Source organism: Geotrypetes seraphini, chromosome 19 (assembly GCF_902459505.1).
Source record: "Geotrypetes seraphini chromosome 19, aGeoSer1.1, whole genome shotgun sequence".
Lineage (NCBI taxonomy): Eukaryota > Metazoa > Chordata > Amphibia > Gymnophiona > Dermophiidae > Geotrypetes > Geotrypetes seraphini.
This window is the reverse complement of record NC_047102.1, coordinates 24,050,012-24,074,304: the sequence shown is the minus strand read 5'-3', so window position 1 is coordinate 24,074,304 and position 24,293 is coordinate 24,050,012. Positions and strand designations below refer to the sequence as shown.

Below are 24,293 nucleotides of genomic sequence, written 5' to 3'. Positions count from 1 at the left end.
ATCTCTGAGTAATTTTATACAAATTTGGAGGAGTGTGTGGCACAGTGGTTGGATCTACAGCCTCAGCACCCTGGGATTGTGGGTTCAAACCCCGCGCTGCTCCTTGTGACCCTGGGCAAGTCACTTAATCCTCCATATCCCCAGGTACGTTAGATAGATTGTGAGCCCACCGGGACAGATAGGGAAAATGCTTGAGTACCTGATTGTAAAAACCGCTTAGATAACCTTGTTAGGCGGTATATAAAATCCTAATAAACTTGAATATTTCTTGATCACCCTTCATAGGCTTGTCTTATTTACATGGTCAGTTATATGTCTTTTGAAAGATGGATGCAAGGCAGAAAGTGAAGACGGAGAGAAAAACAGTCACAGGACAAGGACCTGGAAACATAGTTAAAAGCACAGAAAAATAAAGTCACCAGCCATCAAAGGTAGGGAAAATGATTCTATTTTCAGTATAGTGATTGCAATGTGTCAGTTTTGAGAAAGGAAAGATATTAAACTTTAAATGTGAGGGCCGCAGAAAAAAAATAGTTAATGTCTTATTAAAGAAATGACAGTTTTGCATAAGGTAAAACTCTTTATAGTTTATAAATCTTTCCTTTTCCAGGTCCCTTGAGATTATGCTGTAACAAGAAATGAATAAACTTGGCAACTGGGAAGTCGCCGCACACGTGAAAGCCAAGTGGCTCACGGGTCAGCGCGTGAACCTCTGCTACGGCTGCGCCGAATTATGGACGCGAAGAGAAGGCGGTGCTCGGACGTCTTGGAGGAGCCGGAGGGGGGGGGGGGTAGGTGATCGCTGAGAAGTTCGCGGGCTCCCACGTGAACGCCGCAGGAATTAGTCCCGTCCCTGGCAAATTCCGCGTCGCTCTCTAAGTCCGCGGCTTCCTCTCTCTCTCTGGGGGTCCCGCCCTCTTCTGACGCAATGCTTTCAAACTCTCCAGGTCCTGCCCCCGCCCCTTAGGCGCACTTCCTATTTCCGGCATGGACTAAAGCGCTGGAGCAGAAAAGTGGGCATGGCGGTGGGAGACCTGAGGTATGAGTTTGACTTCAGGATGGGGCGGGGATGCTTCGAGGGAGGAGTGCGTGATCCCCGAATGCGTATGAAGAGGGGTGTTTGTCACGCGAGGGCAACCGAACCGAATGCAGAGTTGCCACCAAATGTAACTTAAACCCCAAGATAACTGTGTTGTGAATTGGCTACTTTTCAGTTGTTCTGTTTTGGAAAATATCTTAATAAAATATATTTAACCCCCCCCAAAAAAAATAAATAAATAAATAATATATTGTGATGTGCGTCACAAAAGAATGGGTGTTGAATTTTTACTTATCTTAGAAACACGACGGCAGATAAAGGCCAAATGGCCATCCACCATGATCTCTTTCTCCCTCTGGATGAATTAATATAAAAAGGATGCCACTTGATAAAAGTTGCTAAGCCGTGTCTTTAAGCCTTGAGCTGGAACGTTTTCTGTTTTGGTAATTTATGAAAGTCTTTTATGGACTAGAGAAAATGCGGTGACAACAAACAAAGCGAATTGCAGATGTATTTCCTCTCCCTTGGCTTAGTAGAAAAGGGACTGCAGAGATTTGCATCTGCATTTTCTGGAACATGTTTGCTAAACTGTGCTGCCAGGGGGGTCATTTTAACAAGGATTGCAAATGGGGAAAGATTTCATACTAGCTGTTCAACATGGGCATGGATAGGATCTGAGAAGGGCATGGACCAAGATGAGATGTGAATGGAACTGAGAGCTAGAACAATACCACAAGCTAGTTGTCAGGACTGGCAATAGTCTAGCTATGCTTCTGTGCCCATACTCCCCCCCTTAGGGCTTACTCAGGAGTATCTAGGGATGTAACAGGAATGGTTTCCTGCTCCTACACTGTCCTTTTCTGGGTTTAAAATGGCAGCTGTTAACTCTTGGTGGTAATCTCATGGTATTATCAGTAGAGGTTGAAATGCCAGATAAAGAGTAGATGCCCTTATTTGACAGATTGACTCCTTTGAGGTAACAACAGAGCAGGTATGGAAGGGGACAGGTCAAGGAAATACCCCCAGGTAAGTTCCAGGATGGAGGAAGAATCAGATTGTGGCTTTTAGACAGCAGCTTTGCTGCTCTGAGGAGAGTTGATGGTTTGGGATCGGGATCGGGGAGTATCTTTGATTTGCTAGCAGTATATTTTTTGTGTGTGTGTTTAGTGTAGGGCTTCTGCCGAACACTTCAAGGTATAATGTAGGTGCATGGTCTCAAACTTGCGGCCCGCCAGGTACTATTTCGAGGCCCTCAGTATTTTTATCATAATCACAAAAGTAAAATAAAACAATTTCTTGATCATATGTCTCTTTAGCTATATATTACAATATTATTATTAAGACTTGGCCAAAAGAAAATATTTATAAACTATAAAGACTTTTACCTCATGCAAAATTGTCATTTCTTTAATAAGACATTAACTATTTTTTCTGAGGCCCTACAACTACCTACAAATCCAAAATGTGGCCCTGCAAAGGGTTTGAGTTTCAGACCACTGCTTTATAGAATACTAGTTTAGTGCAGATCTTACCTAACTTTGGATGCCATTTACTGGTTCTGGTCCGTACTGTATTTGTTCTCACTTTAGTATTGATCCTGAGTCATTGAAATACAGGGTGCCCAGAAAAACACTCCTTGATATTAAATGGTTACAAAATCAAAACTTATTGGAATATGTTTATAAATAAGATGACAGCAAATACAAGTCCCAAAAAGCACGGTTAACAAGATTTTACACAATCGCTTGCACTTTCACCCTTGTAAACTGCAGTTGTTGCAGAAGTTACAACCTTCAGACAATGCAACGCGACAAAATGACCAGGTGGTCCCCGAGATCACCAGACATTACTGTTTGTGACTTTTTCCTTTGGGGGTATATGAAAGACAGAGTATACTTACCTCCACTACCCACAACTATGGATGATCTGTAGGACCGCATCACTGAAGCTATAAACGTGATTGAGCCGGATATGCTTCAGAGAATCTGGTCCAAGCTCGATTATCGCATCGATGTTTGCTGAGTAACAGGTGGGGCGCACATCAAGTGTATGTAATCGACAGATACCATATGAAACTTTATGAGTTGATGAAACTATAGCCTCAAAGGTGAAAGAATATTCCAATAAATTTTGGTTTTGTAACCTTTTAAAATCAAGGAGTGTTTTTGTGGGCACCCTGTAATATTTGTCCGTTCAATGTTGCTTGCTTTGAACTGTAAATATGTCAAAAGATGTGTGGGAAAAATGAAAACTCAAGTGGATACCCTCATTTCTGCCTTTGCTGCTTTTGCACTATTTATATGTATTAGCATGTGATGGCCTAGTGCAATGTGATGGCCTAGTGCCTAGTCCAATGTCGGTCCTCGAGGGCCGCAGTCCAGTCGGATTTTCAGGATTTCCCCAATGAATATACATGAGGTCTATTTGCATGCACTGCTTTCATTGTATGCTAATAGATCTCATGCATATTCATTGGGGAAATCCTGAAAACCCGACTGGATTGCGGCCCTCGAGGACCGACATTGGACACCCCTGCTAGTGTAACTGATATTTTCCAAGTTTGAGCCTTGCTGCACATTTAGCCTTATCATAAGACTGGCTTTGTTTGCCTGCGGCTAACATAGATCTGTTCTGCTGATCCAAAAGAAGGCAATCAAAATAATTGGTGTGAATGGGAAGCTTGTGTGCTTTCTTGTCAAACAAGTATTGTTTTGAAGTAAAACATTATCTTTCAGGAGAGACACATAATGTAAATACAAGGTACCATCAATGCAACAAGAGCCAAAAACCTTTCATACTTAAATGTCATCTGTGCCACTAGTACCAGAATCTTGCAGCCATGTATTGGCAGAATTTGAGACTCTGGATCCATTACTGTCTGCACTCCGGCTGGACTCTAGTCGTTTGAAGGTGAGCATAGATGTGATTGTGTGGGGCCTTTGTAAGTGGCACCATATTGTTCTGATTCCGTGCTGGTTCCTTTATATAAATATTAGGCCAATACTGTACCTTATTCAGATCAGAAATTAGCAAATGATGATGTATATCAGAATACATAAGTATATATAAAAAGCAAAAATCATGCATGTTTACTGAGCCATGCAGTGTTTGTTTTCTGTTATATCACACTTAGTGGAATTCTGACAGATCTAGCTGTGATCTATTGTTTTGGTTTGGGATTTTGTTTTCCAGTGTACTTGTATAGCAGTATCCCGCAAATGGCTTGCTCTGGGCACTTCAGGTGGTGGACTGAATCTTATCCAGAAAGATGGCTGGAAGCAAAGGCTTATTCTCACTCATAAGGTAAAAGTAACAAGCAGTATTTTATGAAGGAAATTGATCTTTTTGTGTGAGGACATAAAAAAAGGGGGGAAAAACCTCACTGCAGTACACTTAAGAGAACACAAAAAGTGAGGTGTAAAAAGCCAAAGGCCTCTAGTCAGTGATGAATATGTAGGAATAAACCAGAAGACTTTGGCTTTTTACACCTCACTTTTTATGTTCTCTTCAGTGTAAAGAAAGGAGGCCAGATACTCTTTCACTATATTGCTCTTCTGCTTTTGGTTGTGTGGGTGTGTTTTTATGGAACCAGCTTGTCTATTTGAGATTAGACTCTTCTTACATTAGATTTAAATCTACTTTAAAGACATAAGCCTGAATTCTATAAATGGCGCCGTTGTCTTCGGCTGCCTTAATTGCATGTCAGTCACACGATGCACTATATATAGAATTGCGCCTTCAGGAGAGGTAGGTGCCGGAAATGTAGGCCTTGAAAACCCTGGCCTACAATTCAGGCGCATATCTTTCACGTGAATTGTGCCTATGAAGGCGCTTTGACACCTAACGCCACTGTAAAGTGCCTCTGTAGGCTCTATGCAGGTGCCTTTTTTGGGGGGCGTGAGTAGACACCTTGAATTTTGTTAAAAAACCTTTTAAATAGCGTTTTGCACTTAGGCGCCAGTAGGGTGTTTACCGACATCTAAGTTAAGGTATAGAATATGGCCACAGTTGGTAGATCTAAAAGACAATTTCTTTTTTGTTTATTCCTTTTGTATTCTGCTTTGTTTAATGTACATTATGGTGTTTGCTTGTTTTGCTATATTTTACCTCTCTTACTCATGAATTTCTGACAGTTTCTTAAGTGTCTTGTTCCATTGCATTTTAAGTTTATTGTAAACTGATTAATACTTTGGGCTAGATTCACTAAGCAAACCGATCGTGTACCGATCGGTTTGCGGCCTGATTTTACTCCGGCCCGATTCACTTACCTCTGTGCCGATCCGATTCGTGCATGCAAATGAGAGGAACGGCATGCAAAGTAGGCAGTGATGCGGTTCACCAAAGAAAGTTTTGAAACCGACTGGGTTGGCCGATCAACACAAGAAGCGATTGCTAGGGACAGTCGCAAACATCCTTTCTGACTGTCCTCGGGCCTGAAATCCTAGCCCTGCAGCCCATCTCTGCTCTCTGCCCCTCTGTGACTTGGTTCTGTGGCTTCTCTTCTTGTATATCAAACACTCACTTATGAGTACGTTTATTGCCCCTTCCAGCCGAGCCCTTCTCTTGCCGCCCCAACTCTCTGCCGCCCTTCCTCGCAGTGTGAGTCCATGGTTTTAAAGCAGAGTTGCACTGTGGAGAAGGGTGGCAGAGAGCATGAGAGGCAATAATTGCCTGCTTTTAAAGAGGCTGCTGCCTTTGGATTACCCTTCCAGAGCAGGAGAGTCATAAGAACATAAGAAGTTGCCCCCGCTGAGTCAGACCAGAGGTCCATCTTGCTCAGCGGTCCGCTCCCGCGGCGGCCCATCAGGCCTAGTGCCTGAACAGTGGTCCCTGATTAATTTTGTAACTTACCTCTAATCCCATCCCTATAATCTACCTCTACTCTTATCTATACCTCTCAATCCCTTTGTCTTCCAAGTACCTATCCAAAGCTTCTTTGAACCCCTGTAGCGTGCTCCTGTTTATCACATCCTCTGGTAGCGCGTTCCATGTATCCACCACCCTCTGTGTAAAAAAGAACTTCCTGGCGTTTGTTCTAAATCTCTCCCCTTTCAATTTCTCTGAGTATCCCCTTGTACTTATTGATCCCCTTAATTTGAAAAATCTGTCCCTGTCTATTTTTTCTATGCCCTTCATGATCTTGAAGGTTTCTATCATGTCTCCTCTAAGTCTCCGCTTTTCCAGGGACCAGTAAATCCCCCTAAACCCAGCAAAAATGAACCCCAAACGCATGCGCAGACCATCTATTGGGAAAGCAGATGGTCTGCGCATGCATCAGGATTGCACAGTAGCGATCCATGCGGTCGGAGGGGGTGTTTTAATTTTTTTGTTTGGTGAATTGGTCGGGCTTGCACGGATTGGGCACGGAGAGTCAGGTAAGTGAATATAGCCCTTTGTGACTTTGTGGTGCACAAATAAAATAAATATGCCAATATGTAATATCTGGGATTGGGATTTTAGAGTCTTTGCCAGCAGAAATGTTCTTTAGATGTTACTTTTTAAAAAAGAATCCTTGCTTGCAGAAAGGATGTATGCATTCCCCAGTGGAGGGCAGGGAGGGAGCATGGGAGAAAACCAGACACTCTTTTGGAATGCTCTCCCAGAGGAAGTAATTGTAGAATCCACCATTCTAGGATTTAAGGGTAAACTAGATGCACATCTCCTTAAAGAGTGGCATAGAATGATATGGGTAAGGGTAAATTAGATACACATCTCCCTTGAGAAGCATACAGTGATATGGGGACTAAAACTATGCCAGGTTACACCTGGAGGGGCCTCCGCATGTGCGGATCACCAGACTTGATGGACCCAGGGTCTGATCTGGAGATGGCAAGTCATATGTTCTTATGGATAATCAAAGCAATACAGGTAGTTTCCCCTTGGAAATGTGTCTACATTCAAAATAGCCACAGAGATTTTCATAGTTTAAAGACAAACTACATTTGTCCTATTTTATTGCAGAGAAACTTATGGCTATAAACTATTGACAGGTTTTTGCAAATCCACAACAATACACTCCAAATTTGCCAAAAATCTTATAATAGAGAAAACAAAAAGGCAATAGCGGGGCCTCTTCATCATCGTATAACTAAAGCTTTTCTCATGCAATTAGCCACCCTGGTGTTACAAAAAATTTTTTTTGAAGTGCGTGGGGAGTTTTATCTCCAAACGCATGGGGTAGCCATGGGTACAGCCATGGCCCCCAGTGTGGCTAATCTTTATGTTACAAATTTTGAGGAACAGTTGTTATACCCGTCTGGGTGGATGACACACATTGCCACATGGCTTCGTTTTATTGACGATGTGTTTCTCATATGGACTGACACTAGGGCCAGGTTTTATGAGTTTTTGACCTGGCTTAATACTCTTGATAGGCATTTAAAGTTTACTGCTACTGTCAATGCAACTAGTGTCACCTATCTGGATACCAGGGTTAGCAAAAACGAGGGGCAACTGGCTACTACGGTCTTCCGGAAGTCCACGGATCGGACTTCATACTTACATTACACCAGCTGTCATCCTGTCAGGTTGCGTCAATCGTTGCCTGTGGGGCAATTCCTCAGGATTCGTCGTATTTGCTCTTCTTTGAGGGAGTACAAGGCTCAAGCCAAGTTATTATTCCAGCGATTCAAGGCCCGCGGCTATCCTGAGTGGATTATCAGAAGAGCGTATCGTAGAGCTCGCTATGCTAACCCTGAGTTATTACGGGCTCCTGCCATCAGGCCACCTTTAGATCAGCAGGTGTGTGTTATATCGTTTTCCAACCAAGCCCACCAGATAACGAACATTGTGAGAAAGCACTGGCACGTCCTTGATCACCATTCTGTTTTCAAGGAGGCTCCCTGTATAGCTTATGCCCGTCCTAAAAACCTGAAGGACTTATTGGCCACGAGGAGTCGGGCTCATATTGGGGGCAGTCACAAACCATGTGGGCATTGTGATATGTGCCCTTTATCTTTGTCTATTTCTACCTGGCAACATCCCCGGACTCAACGCACTTACTACCTCAGATCTCAAACGTCTTGTGATTCTGAATGGGTAGTTTACGTCATCATTTGCCCTTGCGGGTTGTGCTATGTGGGGCGGACCAGCAGAAGAATTAGGGTCAGATTGCAAGAACACAGGAGCCGGATTCGTACTGGATCTCACTCTGCCCCCCTTGTACCGCACTGTGTTGAACTCGGTCACCGGTTCACCGATCTGTCTTGGTTCGTGCTTGAGCAAGTTCCTTGGGATTTCAGGGGGGATAGACAGGCCCATTTGAACCTCAGGGAACAGTATTGGATCTTCCAATTACAATCTGTCCATCCCAACGGCCTTAATGAAGGTGTGGAATGGAATACCATTATTTAACAGGGTCATTGGATTTTATTTGGGTTTTGGGTTTCAGTGTGTGTGTGTGGGGGGGTTCTTTGGCTGGGGTTTTCCAATAGTTTTCAGCATGTTTTATGTTCTTTGTCTAGGAAGTTTGTATGTATGGGTGGGTGTTTGCCCTTGTGTGTGATTGGTTGGACTGTTAGGGGTGTGTGATTGGTTGGTTTGCGCATGACGTCACTCGTAGATTCGTTTTAGGCGGCGTGCTCTTCCGCTCGGGCACCCCGCCCTCCAGCCGACCTCTTTGTTCGTGTCCCGTCGGGGGTCAGGTTCCTGAAGAAGGGCTCCTCCCGAAACCAGCTGGCGCGGTTGTTTGTGTTTTTCAGGCTGCGAGATAGCTTCAGATAAGTATTGTGTTTTTTTGATATTTTTTGACATTTTTTGGTATGTTTTTTTGACTTTGTTGTGCGATTCGGGGGGTCCGGCTGGCAGGGTTTGTGTGGGGGTCACTCAGGTTGTTTGTGTTAAGTTTGATTTACTCACTTTGATTGGTTGATTTGTTTGATTTAGTGGACTTCTGTCCCTTTAATTTCAGCACACTTAGGGTGCTCAATGATGGTGTGTGGGTGGAGGCTTACCGCCTTGACCCAGAAGTGAAGTGTCGGAGCTGCGCTTCTATCACTGAGGGTTCACACTAAGAGCACCCTATAATATATTATAATATATTATATATAATAATTTATTATATATCATATTTATTTCATTCTGGTTTGTAAGGTGTGAGCCAATTCTGGCGTCCTGAGTGTCCCCCACTCAAACCTTGATGTGACTAGGTTGCCTTTTTGTTTTCTCTATTATAGGTTTTTGCAAATGGCAGGATTTTTTTTTTTTGTTTTTGTCTACTCCATTTTGCTTGGGAACATTAAGCCAGGTTTGAGCTTGAAAAACTGAATTTGAGGTTTTCTGTTCTGTTCCTGTGATGGGAGATTTCTGTATAGTATAGTTTGTAAGATGATCTTGTCAGGAGTTTGCAATAAAATATTTGCAATCACTTTGTAGTATTTCAAGTGAAAAATATTATAACTTTTATAAATAGCAGTAAGAACCTACCAAGCCACAACACAAAACAGACAACAATATATAAAGTATTTAAGTGTCTGTAGAAAAAGATAACTCTTCATGATTTTTTTTTCTGCAGGAAGGAGCTATATCCCGTGTGGCGTGCTGCCCTCACGATGACAATTATGTGGCTGTGGCTACTAGGTAGAAACATTTCATTGTTAAATAGCTGTCTAAGCATCTTTGCCTGGTTTTCCTATCTTGTGCTATGCTGAAACACACAACACTTTTACACTGGTTCTTTCAAGAGGATGGTAGCTATAAATAACAATTTTATTAGCCTTAGGTAATTTGGGGGCTAGAATCCTGTTTGGATGCAGCTGCCCTTGAATCTCTACTGGAACTGGAGTCCTAATATTTTTGGTAGGAGCCAGCTGGGGTCAGAAACCAAGCGAAGAAAAGGAAGACATTGTTCCGATACATTTCCACGGTGGCAGAAAAGCAGGGAATTGACTTAGAGAAAGAGAGATTGTTCACCCTCTCCAAGGTGAAGAGAACCAGAGGGCTCTCGTTAAAGTTAAAAGGGAATAGATTCTGTACAAATGTAAGGAAGTTCTTCTTCACCCAGAGAGTGGTAGAAATCTGAAATGCTCTTCCGGAGGCTGTTATAGGGGAAAACACCCTCCAGGGATTCAAGACAAGGTTAGACAAGTTCCTGCTGAACCAGAAAGTATGCAGGTAAAGCTAGACTCAAAGAGGGCACTGGTCTTTGACCTAAGGGCCGCCACGGGAGTGGACTGCTGGGCATGGTGGACAACTGCAGCTGGGCATGGTCTGAAACTGCAGCGGCAAATCTTATGTTCTTATGTACTGACTGATCCTTTTTAGCTTAAACTAATGGTTTCTGAAGGACTTTTGTAAGCGCATAATATAAGGTGGTGTTTCCTTATGACATTCCAGTTTCATAGATGTAGTTTGCCTGCTTTTGGGGGGGGAGGGAGCTAGGAACTCTCCCCTCAAATTGGAAATTGTTAGCTTTCTCTTCCCCCCTCTAACTTGTACACACTTATACAACACATTCTATCCCAAGCCTTCTCCTGCTCCCAGGCCTGCTACCACCAACCTCAGCCTTCCCCACCTCTTCAGTTGTAGCTGCAGCAGGGCACGACAATGTGTCATCTTCTAATACGATCATCTTCCTTCACTACTTTTGTAGTATTTTATTTAGATTTTCATTTTTCTTATCCTTAATTCGTTGTAATTTTTTTCTCTCCTCCAATTTCTAAATTTTTTTTCTTGGCATTTCCTCTAGATTTTTTTCCATCCCGCCGTTACCTTTCGTTTGCTTATGTTACAGGTTCCATTCCGTTTGTTTCCATCTTTCACCCACCTGTTGCCCCTTACCTCCCCACCTCTTCATAATTCCCTTATCTTTCACCTCTATTCCTCCCTACTTGCTTCTCTTTCACATCACACTCTCCCTCCTCTCTACTTTTTGCTGCTTCCCACTTCTCACTCTCTCTCTTCTTGCCTTTATCCATCTCTCTTCCATTCCATCCCTTCCAGTACTCGCTCCCTCTCTGACCCACTTTCTTCCTTTCCTGGTATCTTTCCCTCTTCCTGCCCGCTCCATCTCCACCAGGTACATCATGTGTTTCTTTCAAACCTCCCTTCCTGCTGGCATAGCAGTTGCAGCTTTAAGTAACACAGTCTCGTACTGCTGAAGGCTCTGCTGTCCCACTCCATAAATAACAAGAAATGCACCATATAAACACAGAAACCAGCAGACCAGCCACTCAGTCCTGAGCCCAGCTTCCCCCGAACCAGCCGGGGAACAGATAAAAGCCTGCAGGGGAACCTTCGCTCGAAACTAGCAGACCAGCCGCTCAGTCCTGAGCCCAGCTTCCCCCGAACCAGCCAGGGAACAGATAAAAGCCTGCAGCGTGAACAGCGTGCTGCTGTTCGGTGCAACCGAGTCCACTTGATAAGTACAATTATCTCAATTTTTTAAGTCTAACAATATGAAATACTATTAACAGGCAGAACGTACTAGACTAGAAATTCAAACTCGATACCGAATTACATATGCAGTTACGCTTTTAGCCAAATACGACAGCAGAATTGTAATGAACTTTGAAAGTCTGACTAAAATGAACTTCTATTAGTCAATAGAATGTACTAGGTTCAAAAATTCTACTGGTTGACAGAATGTACTTGATTAGAAATATGGCAGCATAACTGTAACGAACTTTGAAAGCTAGATTAATGTGAACTTCTATTGATTGTCAGAATGTTCTAGATTAGAACTGTTATTAGTTAACAGAATGTACTAGATTTGATCAGAATTTCAAATCCATACTGAATTATTATATGCATCAACATCTTAGCCAAAATGGCAGCATAACAACCCCTACTCAAAAAAGCGAACTAATACAAAGTACTATTAGTGGGTAGAACACTAAACATCTAACTAACATAAAGACCAATAACGGGTAGAATCTAGTAGAATAGGAATTCAATCTTCCTACTGAACTTCACAGGCATTTTCAGATTCAACCAAAATGGCAGCTGTAACCAAATTGAAGAGAATACTGGGAATAATTTATTTAATTTGTTATAGATGCTGGTGCAATGATGAAAGGCCCCCTGAACCAATACCAGTTCACCTTTCTTGGTATAGGACAATTAAGATGAACAAACCATCAGGTGCACACCAATTCTTATATGATTGTTCTGAACTAGATCCACTACAAATCCCCGTGGCCGTGGCAAATACCACCCACAAACCTTCCAAAGCATACAGAAACAAGACCAAGAATAGAATTTTAAAAAAGTTAGAATGCACAGAAACTCCTACCATAACACACTATGGGAATTTCAAGGGATATTATCTGAACGCCCGTTCCGTGAGAAACAGGCACAGGTGATATATGATTGGATCGAACAAAAGAACCCAGACCTCCTATTCCTAACGGAAACATGGATGGTATCTGATACAGATGTTATAATGAAAGAAATGTTACCGCAGGGTTATAAAATCATTCCACTAGCTAGAATCTTAAAGAATTTTTCAATTTTAGCAGAAAAGATTTTAAAACTACAGAAGAATTGGAAATCCTAACTTGTAAAATCACTAACACCGTATTGGAAGAACCATTAGCAATGACACTTTTTTATATCCCCCCCCCAAAAATGGACAAGAGCCAAAGAAAAATTCTTTGAATTCCTCACGGCTAACACCTTAAGGGGCCCACATAATCTGCTACTGGGCGCCAAAAACATACATCTAGAGCAAGTGGGAAAACCAGAAGTGACAGAAATTAATACGTTCCTAACAACCCTCGGTTTTATAATACCAGATACGGAGGAAACACATGAAAAGGGACACCAACTAGACATAGTCACTTTTTCACACAAAGATATCCCTGAAAGATCCACTATTGTTTAGGAGCATGGGAGAAATGCATATGGTCAGACCATTATATTTGATATTTTGATTTACGCTGGAAAAAGAAACAATCTATTGCAAAACACATATGCAAAAACACAAAGAAGAAAACAGTCACCAGTAGAAGCATTATAAATCCAATTGAATTCTGGGCACATTACGAATTACATCCCAAAATTGAGGAAGAACAGGACTTCCCTGCTGAATGGGGAAAGTTCAGCAAAGAAGTATTAAACCAAATAGCACCTATTCAAACATACGAAAAGAAAGAGAGGATATCAAAAGAGTGGTTTGATTCCGAACTACTAGTTATTAAACAGGAATTGAGAAAACTAGAAAGAACATGGCTTAAAACAAATAAACAGGAAGATAAAAGAAACTGGAAAGAAAAAATGAAAAAATACAAAACTCTGATAAAAGAAAAGCGTTCAAAACACTACGCTCAGAAAATAGGAACAACTAAAATAAATAGCAGAGAACTGTTTAAACTGGTAAATAGGTTAACAGACACAACACAGGTTCTGAAAAAGAATAATGAACGCATAGCATCAGTTGATACCCTGGCCAGCTACTTCAACAACAAAATCTTAGACTTAAGAGCAACAATACCCACACCCGAATTCAAATTCCAGTTCAGACCACATGAAAGGGTGCCTAGAGTGGACATGCTCTGGGATCATTTTGAGCTCCCTAATTGGCATCAGTTCCTCACTTTGTTTAACAAATACACCAAATCAAACTGCTTGCTAGACAAATGCCCATCCAAGATCATGAAAGTGGCAGTACCTGAATTTAAAAGGGATTTATTTAACTGGATAACAACCACTCTCATCAGAGGGACATATCATGAGGAAATGGGACACATCCTGATCACACCCATCCCTAAAGACCAGAAAAACTCTTATCACACTGAAGTCCAATTACAGACCCATAGCAAGTATCCCCTTATTCACTAAACTACTGGAAGGACTGGTCAATATGGAACTAGTGAATTACCTAGACAAATTCAACATCCTTAGTGAACACCAATCAGGATTCAGAAAAGGATACAGTACAGACACAGTGTTAGCTTCAATACTCAATCACCTTTACGGTCTCTTTAGCAAAGGTACTAGTGCTCTGATCTTACAAGTAGATTTCAGCAGTGCTTTTGACCTAGTGGATCATGAAATAATGCTACTTTGCTTGGACGCATTGAGGCTCTCGGGAAAAACTGGTTTCAGGGTTTTTTGACCAAAAGATCATATCAAGTAGTCTGCGATGGGAAATACTCCAGCTCTTGGAAAAATCCTTTGGGGGTGCCCCAAGGCTCTCCACTATCTCCCACCTTATTTAATATCTACATTTCATCTTTGGGTCATCTATTACAAAAGTTAAACCTAAAATACTACATATATGCTGATAATATCTCTATTTTAATTCCGCTGAATAACATGACCAATGAAACTTTAGAACACATTACCCATATCATGACCGAAATCGAACAGTGGACAATCAATTTTAAATTGAAATTAAACACAGAAAAAACAAAAATTTTCCTGGCAAGCCCAAATGATAAAATTACCAGAACATCTTTACACCTAAATGGTCACAATTACCCAATAATAAAAACCATAAAAATCCTATGAGTCACATTAGACACCCACATGACCATGATCAAACACGAAAACCTAGTGGCAAAAAAGTGCTTTTATGCACTATGGAAATTGAAGACCATTAAAAAAATATTTCGACCCTCTATCTTTTAGACTTCTGGTTCAGTCATTGATCCTTTCCACATTGGATTACTGCAACATCATTTATGTGGGTTTACCTAAAAAAATTGTAAAAAAATTAAGAATAGTGCAGAACACAGTCATCCGCTTAATATCGGACTAAAGAAAAGCGAGCATGTTAGCCCCTACTACAAACTGCTACACGGGAGGCACAAATAATGTTCAAGTTCTCTTGCCTATGCTTTAAACTGGTGTGAGGAATGGCCCCTACCTATCTCTTACCACATTTCTTGCTACACATTCCCAGTAGGACAACCAGAAACTCCAATCTTTTTGCCTACCCAAGGATCACTGATTGCAAATATAGGTCCTTTATGGACAGAACTTTGAAGTTTCAAGCTAGCTGACCTGGCTAGGCAACTACATCAACAGAGCTAGGCTGACCTACGTCGCATTTCCGAAAGAAATTAAGACAGCACTATTCAACAGATTTATCTCCTAATCAGTTACCAGTTCTAAACGATTAACTCCATGCTGATAACTTGAGAAATATGTGTACTGTACTAACTGTATTGTATCGTATTGTATTTTACTAATTGTAATCTGTAATTCACTGACTGTACTGTATCATCCTCGCCATTTGTATTCTGTAATTCGCTGACTGTCCAGCTCTCTTCACTGTGAACCACCTAGAAGTCATAAGATTATGGCGATATAGAAGAAATAAAGTTATTATTATTAATTAATCTAGTACCCAACTTAACCATAACATAAGAAATGGTTTCGCCGGATCAGACTCTAGGTCCATCCAGTCCAGCGACCCGCACCCGTGGAGGCCAAGCCAGGTGTTCCCTGCTGAGAAACCTTGTTTACTCGTATCCCCCAATGTGATTTGCAAGAAGGTGTGCATCCAACTTGCTCTTGAATCCCAGAATGCTGGTCTCCATCACGACCTCCTCAGGGAGAGCGTTCCAAGCGTCCACCACTCGTTGTGCGAAACAGAACTTCCTAATATTTGTTCTGGGCCTGGTGCCCCTCAGTTTCAGTCCATGACCTCTTGTCCGAGTCACATTTGACAATGTGAATAACGATGTTTCTTGCTCTATTTTATCAAATCCTTTTAGTATTTTAAAAGTCTCTATCATGTCTCCTTGCAGTCTTCTCTTCTCGAGGGTGAACAATCCCAGTTTTCCGAGGCGTTCTTTGTAGCTCAAATTCTCGATACCTTTAACTAGCTTCGTGGCTCACCTTTGCACCCTCTCCAGTAGGGTTATATCCTTCTTTAGGTAGGGAGACCAGTGTTGAACCCAGTACTCTAAGTGTGGTCTGACCATTGCTCTGTAAAGCGGCATTATGATGTCCGCCGATCTACTTGTGATTCCCTTCTTTATCATGCCCAACATCCTATTTGCTTTCTTTGCTGCCGCTGCGCATTGAGCCGACGGCTTCTGGATCCTGTCTATCAGTACCCCCAGGTCCCTTTCTTGTTCGGTCTTGTCCAGTGTCACACCTAAACACAAAAACATAAATGCTACCTCCCAATAGAATTTTTGCCAAATACTATAGATTAATTAATGAATAACTAAACTTTAATGCAGGGGTGTCCAACCTTTTGGCTTTCCTGGGCCACATTGGCCAAAAATAAAGTTTCTGAGGCCGCACAAATGCGCAAATACTGCAGCAAGACAGAGGAGGGAGCCGGCAAGACGGTAAACACCCAGGGGCAGCAGTGGAAAACACTGCATCGCCCTCGACCAGGGCCACACAAAATACCTCACGGGGCCGCAGGTTGGACATCCCTGGTTTAATGTAATATTTAAAACAAAAATTATTGTATTGTAAGCTTAGAGTTCCACCTTTGCAGCCATATCACTATAAACCAGTGGTCTTAAACTCGCGGCCCAAGGACCACATGCGGCCTGCCAGGTCCTATTTTGAGGCCCTCGATATGTTTATCATAACCACAAAAGTAAAATAAAACAGTTTTGTGATCATATGTCTCTTTAGCTATAAATGACAATATTATTATTAAGACTTAGCCAAAAGGAAAGCTTTATAAACTATAAAGAGTTTTACCTCAAGCAAAATTGTCATTTCTTTAATAAGACATTAACTATTTTTGCTGAGGCCCTCCAAGTAACTCCAAATCCAAAACGTGGCCCTGCAAAGGGTTGGAGTTGGAGACCACTGGCCTATAGGAAGAGGAGATGCAAATGTTAAGAGCCTTAGCCAATAGGGAGAGGAGGAGATAGTGGATGCTGCGGATGGGCCATTTGGCCTTTATCTGCCATCATGCTACTATGTTTCTATAACCATAAAGTTCTATGACATCACAATGCAGATGTAAAGAGCCTTAGCCTATAGCAGTGGTCTCAAACTCACAGCTCACCAGGTCCTATTTTGAGGCCCTCAGTATGTTTATCAGAATCACAAAAGTAAAATAAGAGTTTCTTTTCATATGTCTCTTTAGCTATAAATGACAATATTATTATTAAGACTTAGCCAAAAGGAAAGCTTTATAAACTATAAAGAGTTTTACCTCATGCAAAATTGTCATTTCTTTAATAAGACATTAACAATTTTTGCTGAGGCCCTAGAAGTACCTACAAATCCATAATGTGGCCCTGCAAAGGGTTTGAATTTGAGACCACTGCTATAGACCAACAGTAAGGGAACCATCATAGCGATACAATGTTCCCATTAACCATAAAGAGCAATTACCACCACAAAAATGATGAATACGAGGGAATGCTGAAAAGTTCAGCCCAACCAAGAAGGGAATGATGTGGAGTCATGAAACAACAAGTTATTCCACATATTCACCCTAAGTTCAACTTGGCACATTGCGTCTGAAATTTCTGTAATCCTTCTAAAAATGCTCTTAACGTCTGGCCGCTGAAATACTGCTCCGCTGCTGCAATCACCTCTGAACCACTTGAAAATTGTCACCCTTTCAAACTCTTTTTAAGGTTTGGAAACAGAAAAGTCAGAGCAAGATCTGATGAATAGGGTGGATAATTTATGTACTGAAACTCCAGCTATGTCAAAACGTCCATCGCTTTGCCAGCCTTATAAACATGTGCATTGTCTTGCAAAACGAGAACTGCTTTCCGCAGCATCCCTCCTTTTTTCTTTCAATGCCTCCTTTAATCGGCACAACAAGTTAACAGTAGTATTGTGCATTAACTGTTTGGCCCCTTGGGAGATAGTCAGTCATTATAACACCTTCCTGATCCCAAAACACTGGCCATGACCTTTCCTGCTGACTTTTGGGTCTTGAATTTCCTTGGCTTTTGAGAACCTGAGTGCCACCATTGCATGGACTATTACTTTGTCTCGGGATCATAGTGGGGTAATCATATTTCACCAACAGTAACTAGTTGTTCCCAAAAGTTAGCACCAGCTTGCTGAAAATGTTGCAAAATCAACTTGGAAGTGTCTACTCAACGTTTTTTGTCAGCATTCAAACATTTGGGCATCCGCTTGGCTGACAGGTTCTACATACCCAGCTGCTTGTGGATTATATATACAACATGTTCTCTGGATATCTGTAGTGTGTCTGCAATTGTTTTAGCTGATATTCACTGATCTGCCAAAATCATGGACATGGTCAATAATTTCAGAAGCTGACATCATTTGAGGCTTCCCAGACTTTGCTGCATCTTCAGTCTCAATCTCCATGCTGAAGGTTTGCACACCACTTCCTCACTGTGGAGTATGATGGGCATTTGCCACTCAATGTTTGCATCATACATTCATGGATTTTCTTTGGAGTTTTCTTCTGCAGGAATAGGAACTTCATGACAGCTCGGAGTTCCACACATTTCATTCAATCAGTGATCAGAAACAGTATCAAAACATAGCATTACAATTCTGTAAATTGGTACTTTGCAAAATAAAATAACATTCTTCAGCTATAGTGGTAAAATATCGCTCAAAATTTAGGAATTTGGTTGGGCTGTAAACTATTCAGCACCCCCTCATAAATTGTCTTCTATTATCAAATAGCAGAGTTAATCAACATTAATTCAATTTTTTAAATTAATGTTCAAGTCCATAGAACAGAAGCATACAGGTAGGAAAATGCCTCCAGCAGGAGACCCATTAATGAACTAAAAACGCCATTGATGACATGCTCTGTGCACCCACTGGGGGTTGTGTCATTATTATTCACTGTGCATTATACTCACAGTGGCTGAGTGTCACGTGGTCTGGGTGACATTACATTAAAATGATCTGAAGAACTGTACTGGATAAGTGCGATTTAAAAAATCCTGATTAGATTACAATATGGAGAAACTGGTCCAGTTATTTTATAGATTAAATCTGCTATATTTTATGTTTAGTGTTTTTAATTTTATTTATGTATTTGGAACCTGCTCCAGAACAGTTGAGGATGGGCTAAATTATAGAAACAAATAAACCTTTTTCTGTTTCCTGCCTCCTGAGCATCTATGCAAGTCTCATTACTGACCTGTTGGTTCTGTTAGCCAGGGAATTGTGGTGGTTTGGGAGCTGAATCAGGAGCGGCGTGGGAAGCCTGAACGCGTTTACCTCTCTTCAGACCACAAAGGCAGGAAGGTCACAGCGCTCTGTTGGGATACAGCAGCACTTCGGGTCTTTGTGGGAGACTGTCTAGGGAAAGTATCAGCTATCAAGGTTAACTCCTCCAAGCATGGAAAGGTAAAACATCTTAAACTTTGAAGGGATGTTTTTCATAAAGCTTTTTTCCTTCTGGAAAGCCTGTTTTACACTATATGTATAAAAAGTATAATGCGGTAATGCTTCTTATTGTTTTTACTATTTTTTAAAATATTTTTTAGTAGGCTTTCTTAATGCTCTATATCCACAACCTTTGTTAAGTGAAAGACTCTTTACAATTTGCTCAGTGCTCCACCACCCAGGTCATTAGCAAAACGCTGTAACCGTGTGTGTGACTGCAGGGAACCATCATTGCACATATATGTTCCCACCTATATATCTACTCAACTTCACAAAACACCAACTTTACATTGCTACTTATCTTTAGCATAGATGTTCCGGGGTGATGATGTGCAATGAGGATCTGCAGTTCACAGTTTTTTGTTTATACAAAAGTGCTCATGCAAGATCAGGAAATTATATTAAAACCTTAATCATTTCATTGTTCTTTTTCTTATTTCACTGGTTCTCCAACTCCAGCTGAGTTTTGAATTACATCATCAGGGAGAACCGTGGATATAGAGTACCGTATTTTCACGCATATAACGCGTACACGTGTACAACGCGCACACGGGTGTAGCGCGCGGGAACAAGGAATTTATGTAAGAAAATTTTGGTATAGCGTGCCCACGCGTATACCGCGCATGCTCCTTATTGAACTTTCATAATCCATGCCAGCGTTTAAGTCCTATTTATCTAACTGTTGCTTCGTATGCAAAATGACTTCACAAGAAATATTAGCTGAGCTATTTTAACTATCAGCAAATGCCGCCAGCAGGGAAATTACCAATGAAGTAATTTTGTTTCCCAGGTTTTCTACTGTAATGCCTATTCTATTGTGATGCGATGTTTTCTGTCTTGCTGGCGCCCTCCTCCATCTTCCTGCATCGTTCGCTGAAAGCCACGGGCAGCGGATCCTATGTGCCTCTTGCGGCTGACCCAGAAGTGTTCCTCTGACATCACGAAGTCAGAGGGAACGCTTCCCAGCCGCTGGAGGCACATGGAAGCCGCTGCTGCGGCTTTCAGCGAATGCTGCAGGAAGATGGAGGAGGGCGCCAACAAGACAGAAAACAATTGTATAACGCGCTCACGCATATAACACGCATGGCTATTGCGCGGTTTGTAAAATCTTGTATAACGCGCGCGTTATATGCGTGAAAATACGGTATTAAGAAAGCATAAGAAAAAATAGTAAAACCCATAAGAAGCATTATATTTTTGATATATATAGTGTGAATGCTGTGTAGTACACATAAAGATCCCAAGCAAAATAAAGCCTGTTTTACATACAGGAAAGGGCTTTTATAACATTTCACAACCACATGTAAATAAAAAAATGTATGTGCATGGATATTGTACATCTACATTTGGTCAGGATACTTATTTATTTAGATTTTTATCCCGTCCTCCCAGTAGCTTAGAACGGTCTACAGATAAACATACACAATGGAGAGTAATTAGACAAATAAGATGTACAATAGGTTAAATGTTTGGACATACAGGACTGTGCAGTAGTTAAATACAGGGAGTATACAGCAAATTAAGAGTAGAGTTTAAGTATAAGTAGTTTAGTTTAGTATAAGTCGTTTAGTTTAGTATGAGTAGTTTAGTTTAGTACAAGTTATTTGAGCTTAGATACAATTTATCCGAGTACAGACTATACTGAAATTTAGGGAGAAGTTAGACAGGGGAGGGAGGAGAGAGGGGGGTTTAAGGGGGGTGTGGACTGAGGATGACCTTTAGTTGAAGAGTAGGGTCTTTACCATTTTACGGAATGTCAATAATGAGTTCTGTTGTCTGAGTTGAGGGGGGAGTTGGTTCCAGAGATGTGGAATGAAGTGGCTGTAGGATCGTTTGCGAGCAGTTTCTGAGAGGAGGGACCTTCCAGGGGGAATGCGTAGGCGTATTTCCGATTTAGAGCAGAGGGTGCGAGTGGGGGTGTAGATGGGAAGCTTGGATTTTATGTAGGCGGGGGTGGTATAAATCCTCTTGTGGGCTATTGCTAGGGCCTTGAAAGCACAGCGCTGGCTAATTGGGAGCCACTGTTCAGCGCAGAGTGCTGGGGAGACAGGATCATGGTAGTTGAGGTTGTGTAGGAGGCGGATAGCTGTATTATCCCAGGACAAGCAGGCAGGTATTCTCACTAGTGGGTGATGTCATCCGACAGAGCCCCGATACGGACATCTTGCAAGCATGTCTTGCTTGAAAAAACTCAGAAGTTTCGAGATGCCCGCACCGCGCATGCGCCAGTGCCTTCCCGCCCGATGTACCAGGCGTGTCTCCTCAGTTCTTTTCTTTCCGCGGAGCTGAGAAGTTTCACTTCATTCTGCGCTGACTGAATTTCAGTAAATTTGCCTTCTTTGTACCGCGTTTTTTATTTCTTTGGTTTATTTCAATTTTACTTTATATTTTCTTAAAAAAAAAAAAAAAAAAAAGTTAAAATTATTTCTTCCGGCGGTTCGGCCGGGCCGGCCTCGTGGCTTAGGCCTAGCGCCTTCGACCTTGCGGTGACGATTTTCCGGCCTATGTCCAAGCCAATCACCGGTTTTAAAAAGTGCAGCAAGTGCCAGCGTGCGATTTCGTTGACGGACCCGCATCGACGCTGTCTTCAGTGTCTTGGTCCAGAACACGTTCCGAAATCGTGCCGGCCTTGTTCCACGCTCAATGCGCGCTCATTCAAACGGCGCTGCTTGCTCTGGGAGTCGATGTTTAAGATGGAGACTACTAGTGGGTGATGTCATCCGACAGAGCCCCGATACGGACATCTTGCAAGCATGTCTTGCTTGAAAAAACTCAGAAGTTTCGAGATGCCCGCACCGCGCATGCGCCAGTGCCTTCCCGCCCGATGTACCGGGCGTGTCTCCTCAGTTCTTTTCTTTCCGCGGAGCTGAGAAGTTTCGCTTCATTCTGCGCTGACTGAATTTCAGTAAATTTGCCTTCTTTGTACCGCGTTTTTTATTTCTTTGGTTTATTTCAATTTTACTTTATATTTTCTTAAAAAAAAAAAAAAAAAAGTTAAAATTATTTCTTCCGGCGGTTCGGCCGGGCCGACCTCGTGGCTTAGGCCTAGCGCCTTCGACCTTGCGGTGACGATTTTCCGGCCTATGTCCCGGCCAATCACCGGTTTTAAAAAGTGCAGCAAGTGCCAGCGTGCGATTTCGTTGACGGACCCGCATCGACGCTGTCTTCAGTGTCTTGGTCCAGAACACGTTCCGAAATCGTGCCGGCCTTGTTCCACGCTCAATGCGCGCTCGTTCAAACGGCGCTGCTTGCTCTGGGAGTCGATGTTTAAGATGGAGACTGCCAAGGAGCCGTCTGCTTCCACTTCTGCTGATGTTTCGCCGGTCCGTTCGAAACCTGCATCGACAACTCCTGCATCTGGCATTGTGAAGCCGGCATCGTTCACTCCGACTTCTGCCTCAAGTTCGACACCGGTGCCTGTCCCCGTCTCCTCGGCTCAGGTACCGCCTTCCACTGTACCTCCGGTGGTCATCAAAGTGCCCAAAGCTAGCAAGCAGAAGCACTTGGCCACAAAGGAGCGCGAAGACCGTGCTGGAGGACCCCCTTTCGGTGCGGATCCCTCCATATCGGCTTCGCTACGATCCCTGCTGGAAGCTCAGTTTGTCGAGCTTATGCAGTCTATGGGACCCCGGCTTATCGCCTCCATTCAGGGTGACCTCCCGGTTCCGGTCCCGGGGGGCGAGAAGGGAGGACGATGGATAAATTTGGTAGACGTATCTACCAGAACTCTATGATGGCGACTCGAGTGCTCAATTACAATTTCTTCTTCTCTTCATATTTGGACTTCTTCTTGCCGGTGCTCCGCAAGTTCATCCCTTTTATCGATGCTCAGGCTCGTTATGAGTTTGAAGAGGTGGTGGCGACCCTTTCCCAGTTACGCCTGCAGCTGATGCAATCCTCCTACGATGCCTTCGAGCTCTCGGCTCGTGCTGCGGCCTGTTCGGTGGCCATGCGTCGCCTGGCATGGCTTCGTACGATTGATATGGATCCGAACCTCCAAGACAAACTTGCAAATGTGCCTTGTGCGGGGGCGGATCTGTTCGATGAGTCTATCGAGACTGTTACTAAGAAGCTTTCGGATCATGAGAAGTCCTTCCAGTCTATCCTACGACCTAAGCCCAAGCCTCAACAGTCTCGTCCCTCTAGGCCGCCTCTGATTTACCAGCGGCGTTATCAGCCGCGGCAGACTCCACCTGCGAGACAACCTGTGAAGAGACAGCCTCCCCAGAAGCCTCAGCAGAAGCCTCAGATGCCGGCTGCACCCAAGGCTACTCAGCCTTTTTGACTCTCTTCCAGGGAGTATAACCGACTTCGTTCTGTCTCCCCCCGTTTTTCCCATTGGGGGTCGTCTCCATCATTTTTGTCATCGATGGGAGACAATCACCACGGACCTTTGGGTCCTCACCATCGTAAGAGAGGGATACTCTCTTCATTTCCAACGGGTCCCCCCGGACCACCCGCCAAGAGAGTATCCTTCCAACTTGACGCAGACCGCTCTTCTCCTCCAGGAGGCTCAGGCTCTGCTTCGGCTTCGGGCCGTCGAGCCGGTTCCATTAGATCAGCAAAACCGGGGATTTTACTCCCGGTACTTCCTGGTCCCGAAGAAGACGGGCGATCTGCGTCCCATTTTGGACCTTCGAGTCCTCAACAGGTTTTTGGTCAAGGAGCGGTTCCGCATGCTGACCCTTCGCTTCTCTCTATCCCCTCCTCGAGCAGAACGATTGGTTATGCTCTCTGGACCTCAAGGAGGCCTACACTCACATCCCTATTCATCCGGCCTCCCGCAAGTTCCTCAGATTTTGGGTGGGACATCTGCATCTGCAGTATCGAGTGCTTCCATTCGGCCTTTCCTCGTCTCCCAGAGTCTTCACGAAGTGTCTGGTGGTGGTGGCCGCTGCACTCCGGAACATGGGTCTTCAGGTGTTTCCATACCTCGACGACTGGCTCATCAAGGCACTGTCGGCTCCAGGGGTCATTTTGGCGACCTTGACTACAA

The 24,293-nt window shown here is 42.9% G+C and overlaps 1 protein-coding gene across 3 annotated transcripts in view; it reads left to right on the top strand.

Moving 5' to 3' along the window:
- The first annotated feature begins 792 nt into the window (after positions 1-792).
- The window catches only part of HPS5 (HPS5 biogenesis of lysosomal organelles complex 2 subunit 2), a 99,202-nt gene continuing 75,701 nt past the window's right edge, over positions 793-24,293 (top strand). Inside the window, exons 1-5 of one of the 3 annotated variants that reach the window (XM_033928164.1) lie at positions 793-1,039; positions 3,775-3,949; positions 4,232-4,342; positions 9,552-9,616; positions 19,066-19,258. In XM_033928164.1, coding sequence (XP_033784055.1) covers positions 3,842-3,949; positions 4,232-4,342; positions 9,552-9,616; positions 19,066-19,258 — 477 coding nt within the window. In that variant the 5' untranslated portion in view covers positions 793-1,039; positions 3,775-3,841. The other 2 variants (XM_033928162.1, XM_033928163.1) reach the window with 2 other exon arrangements.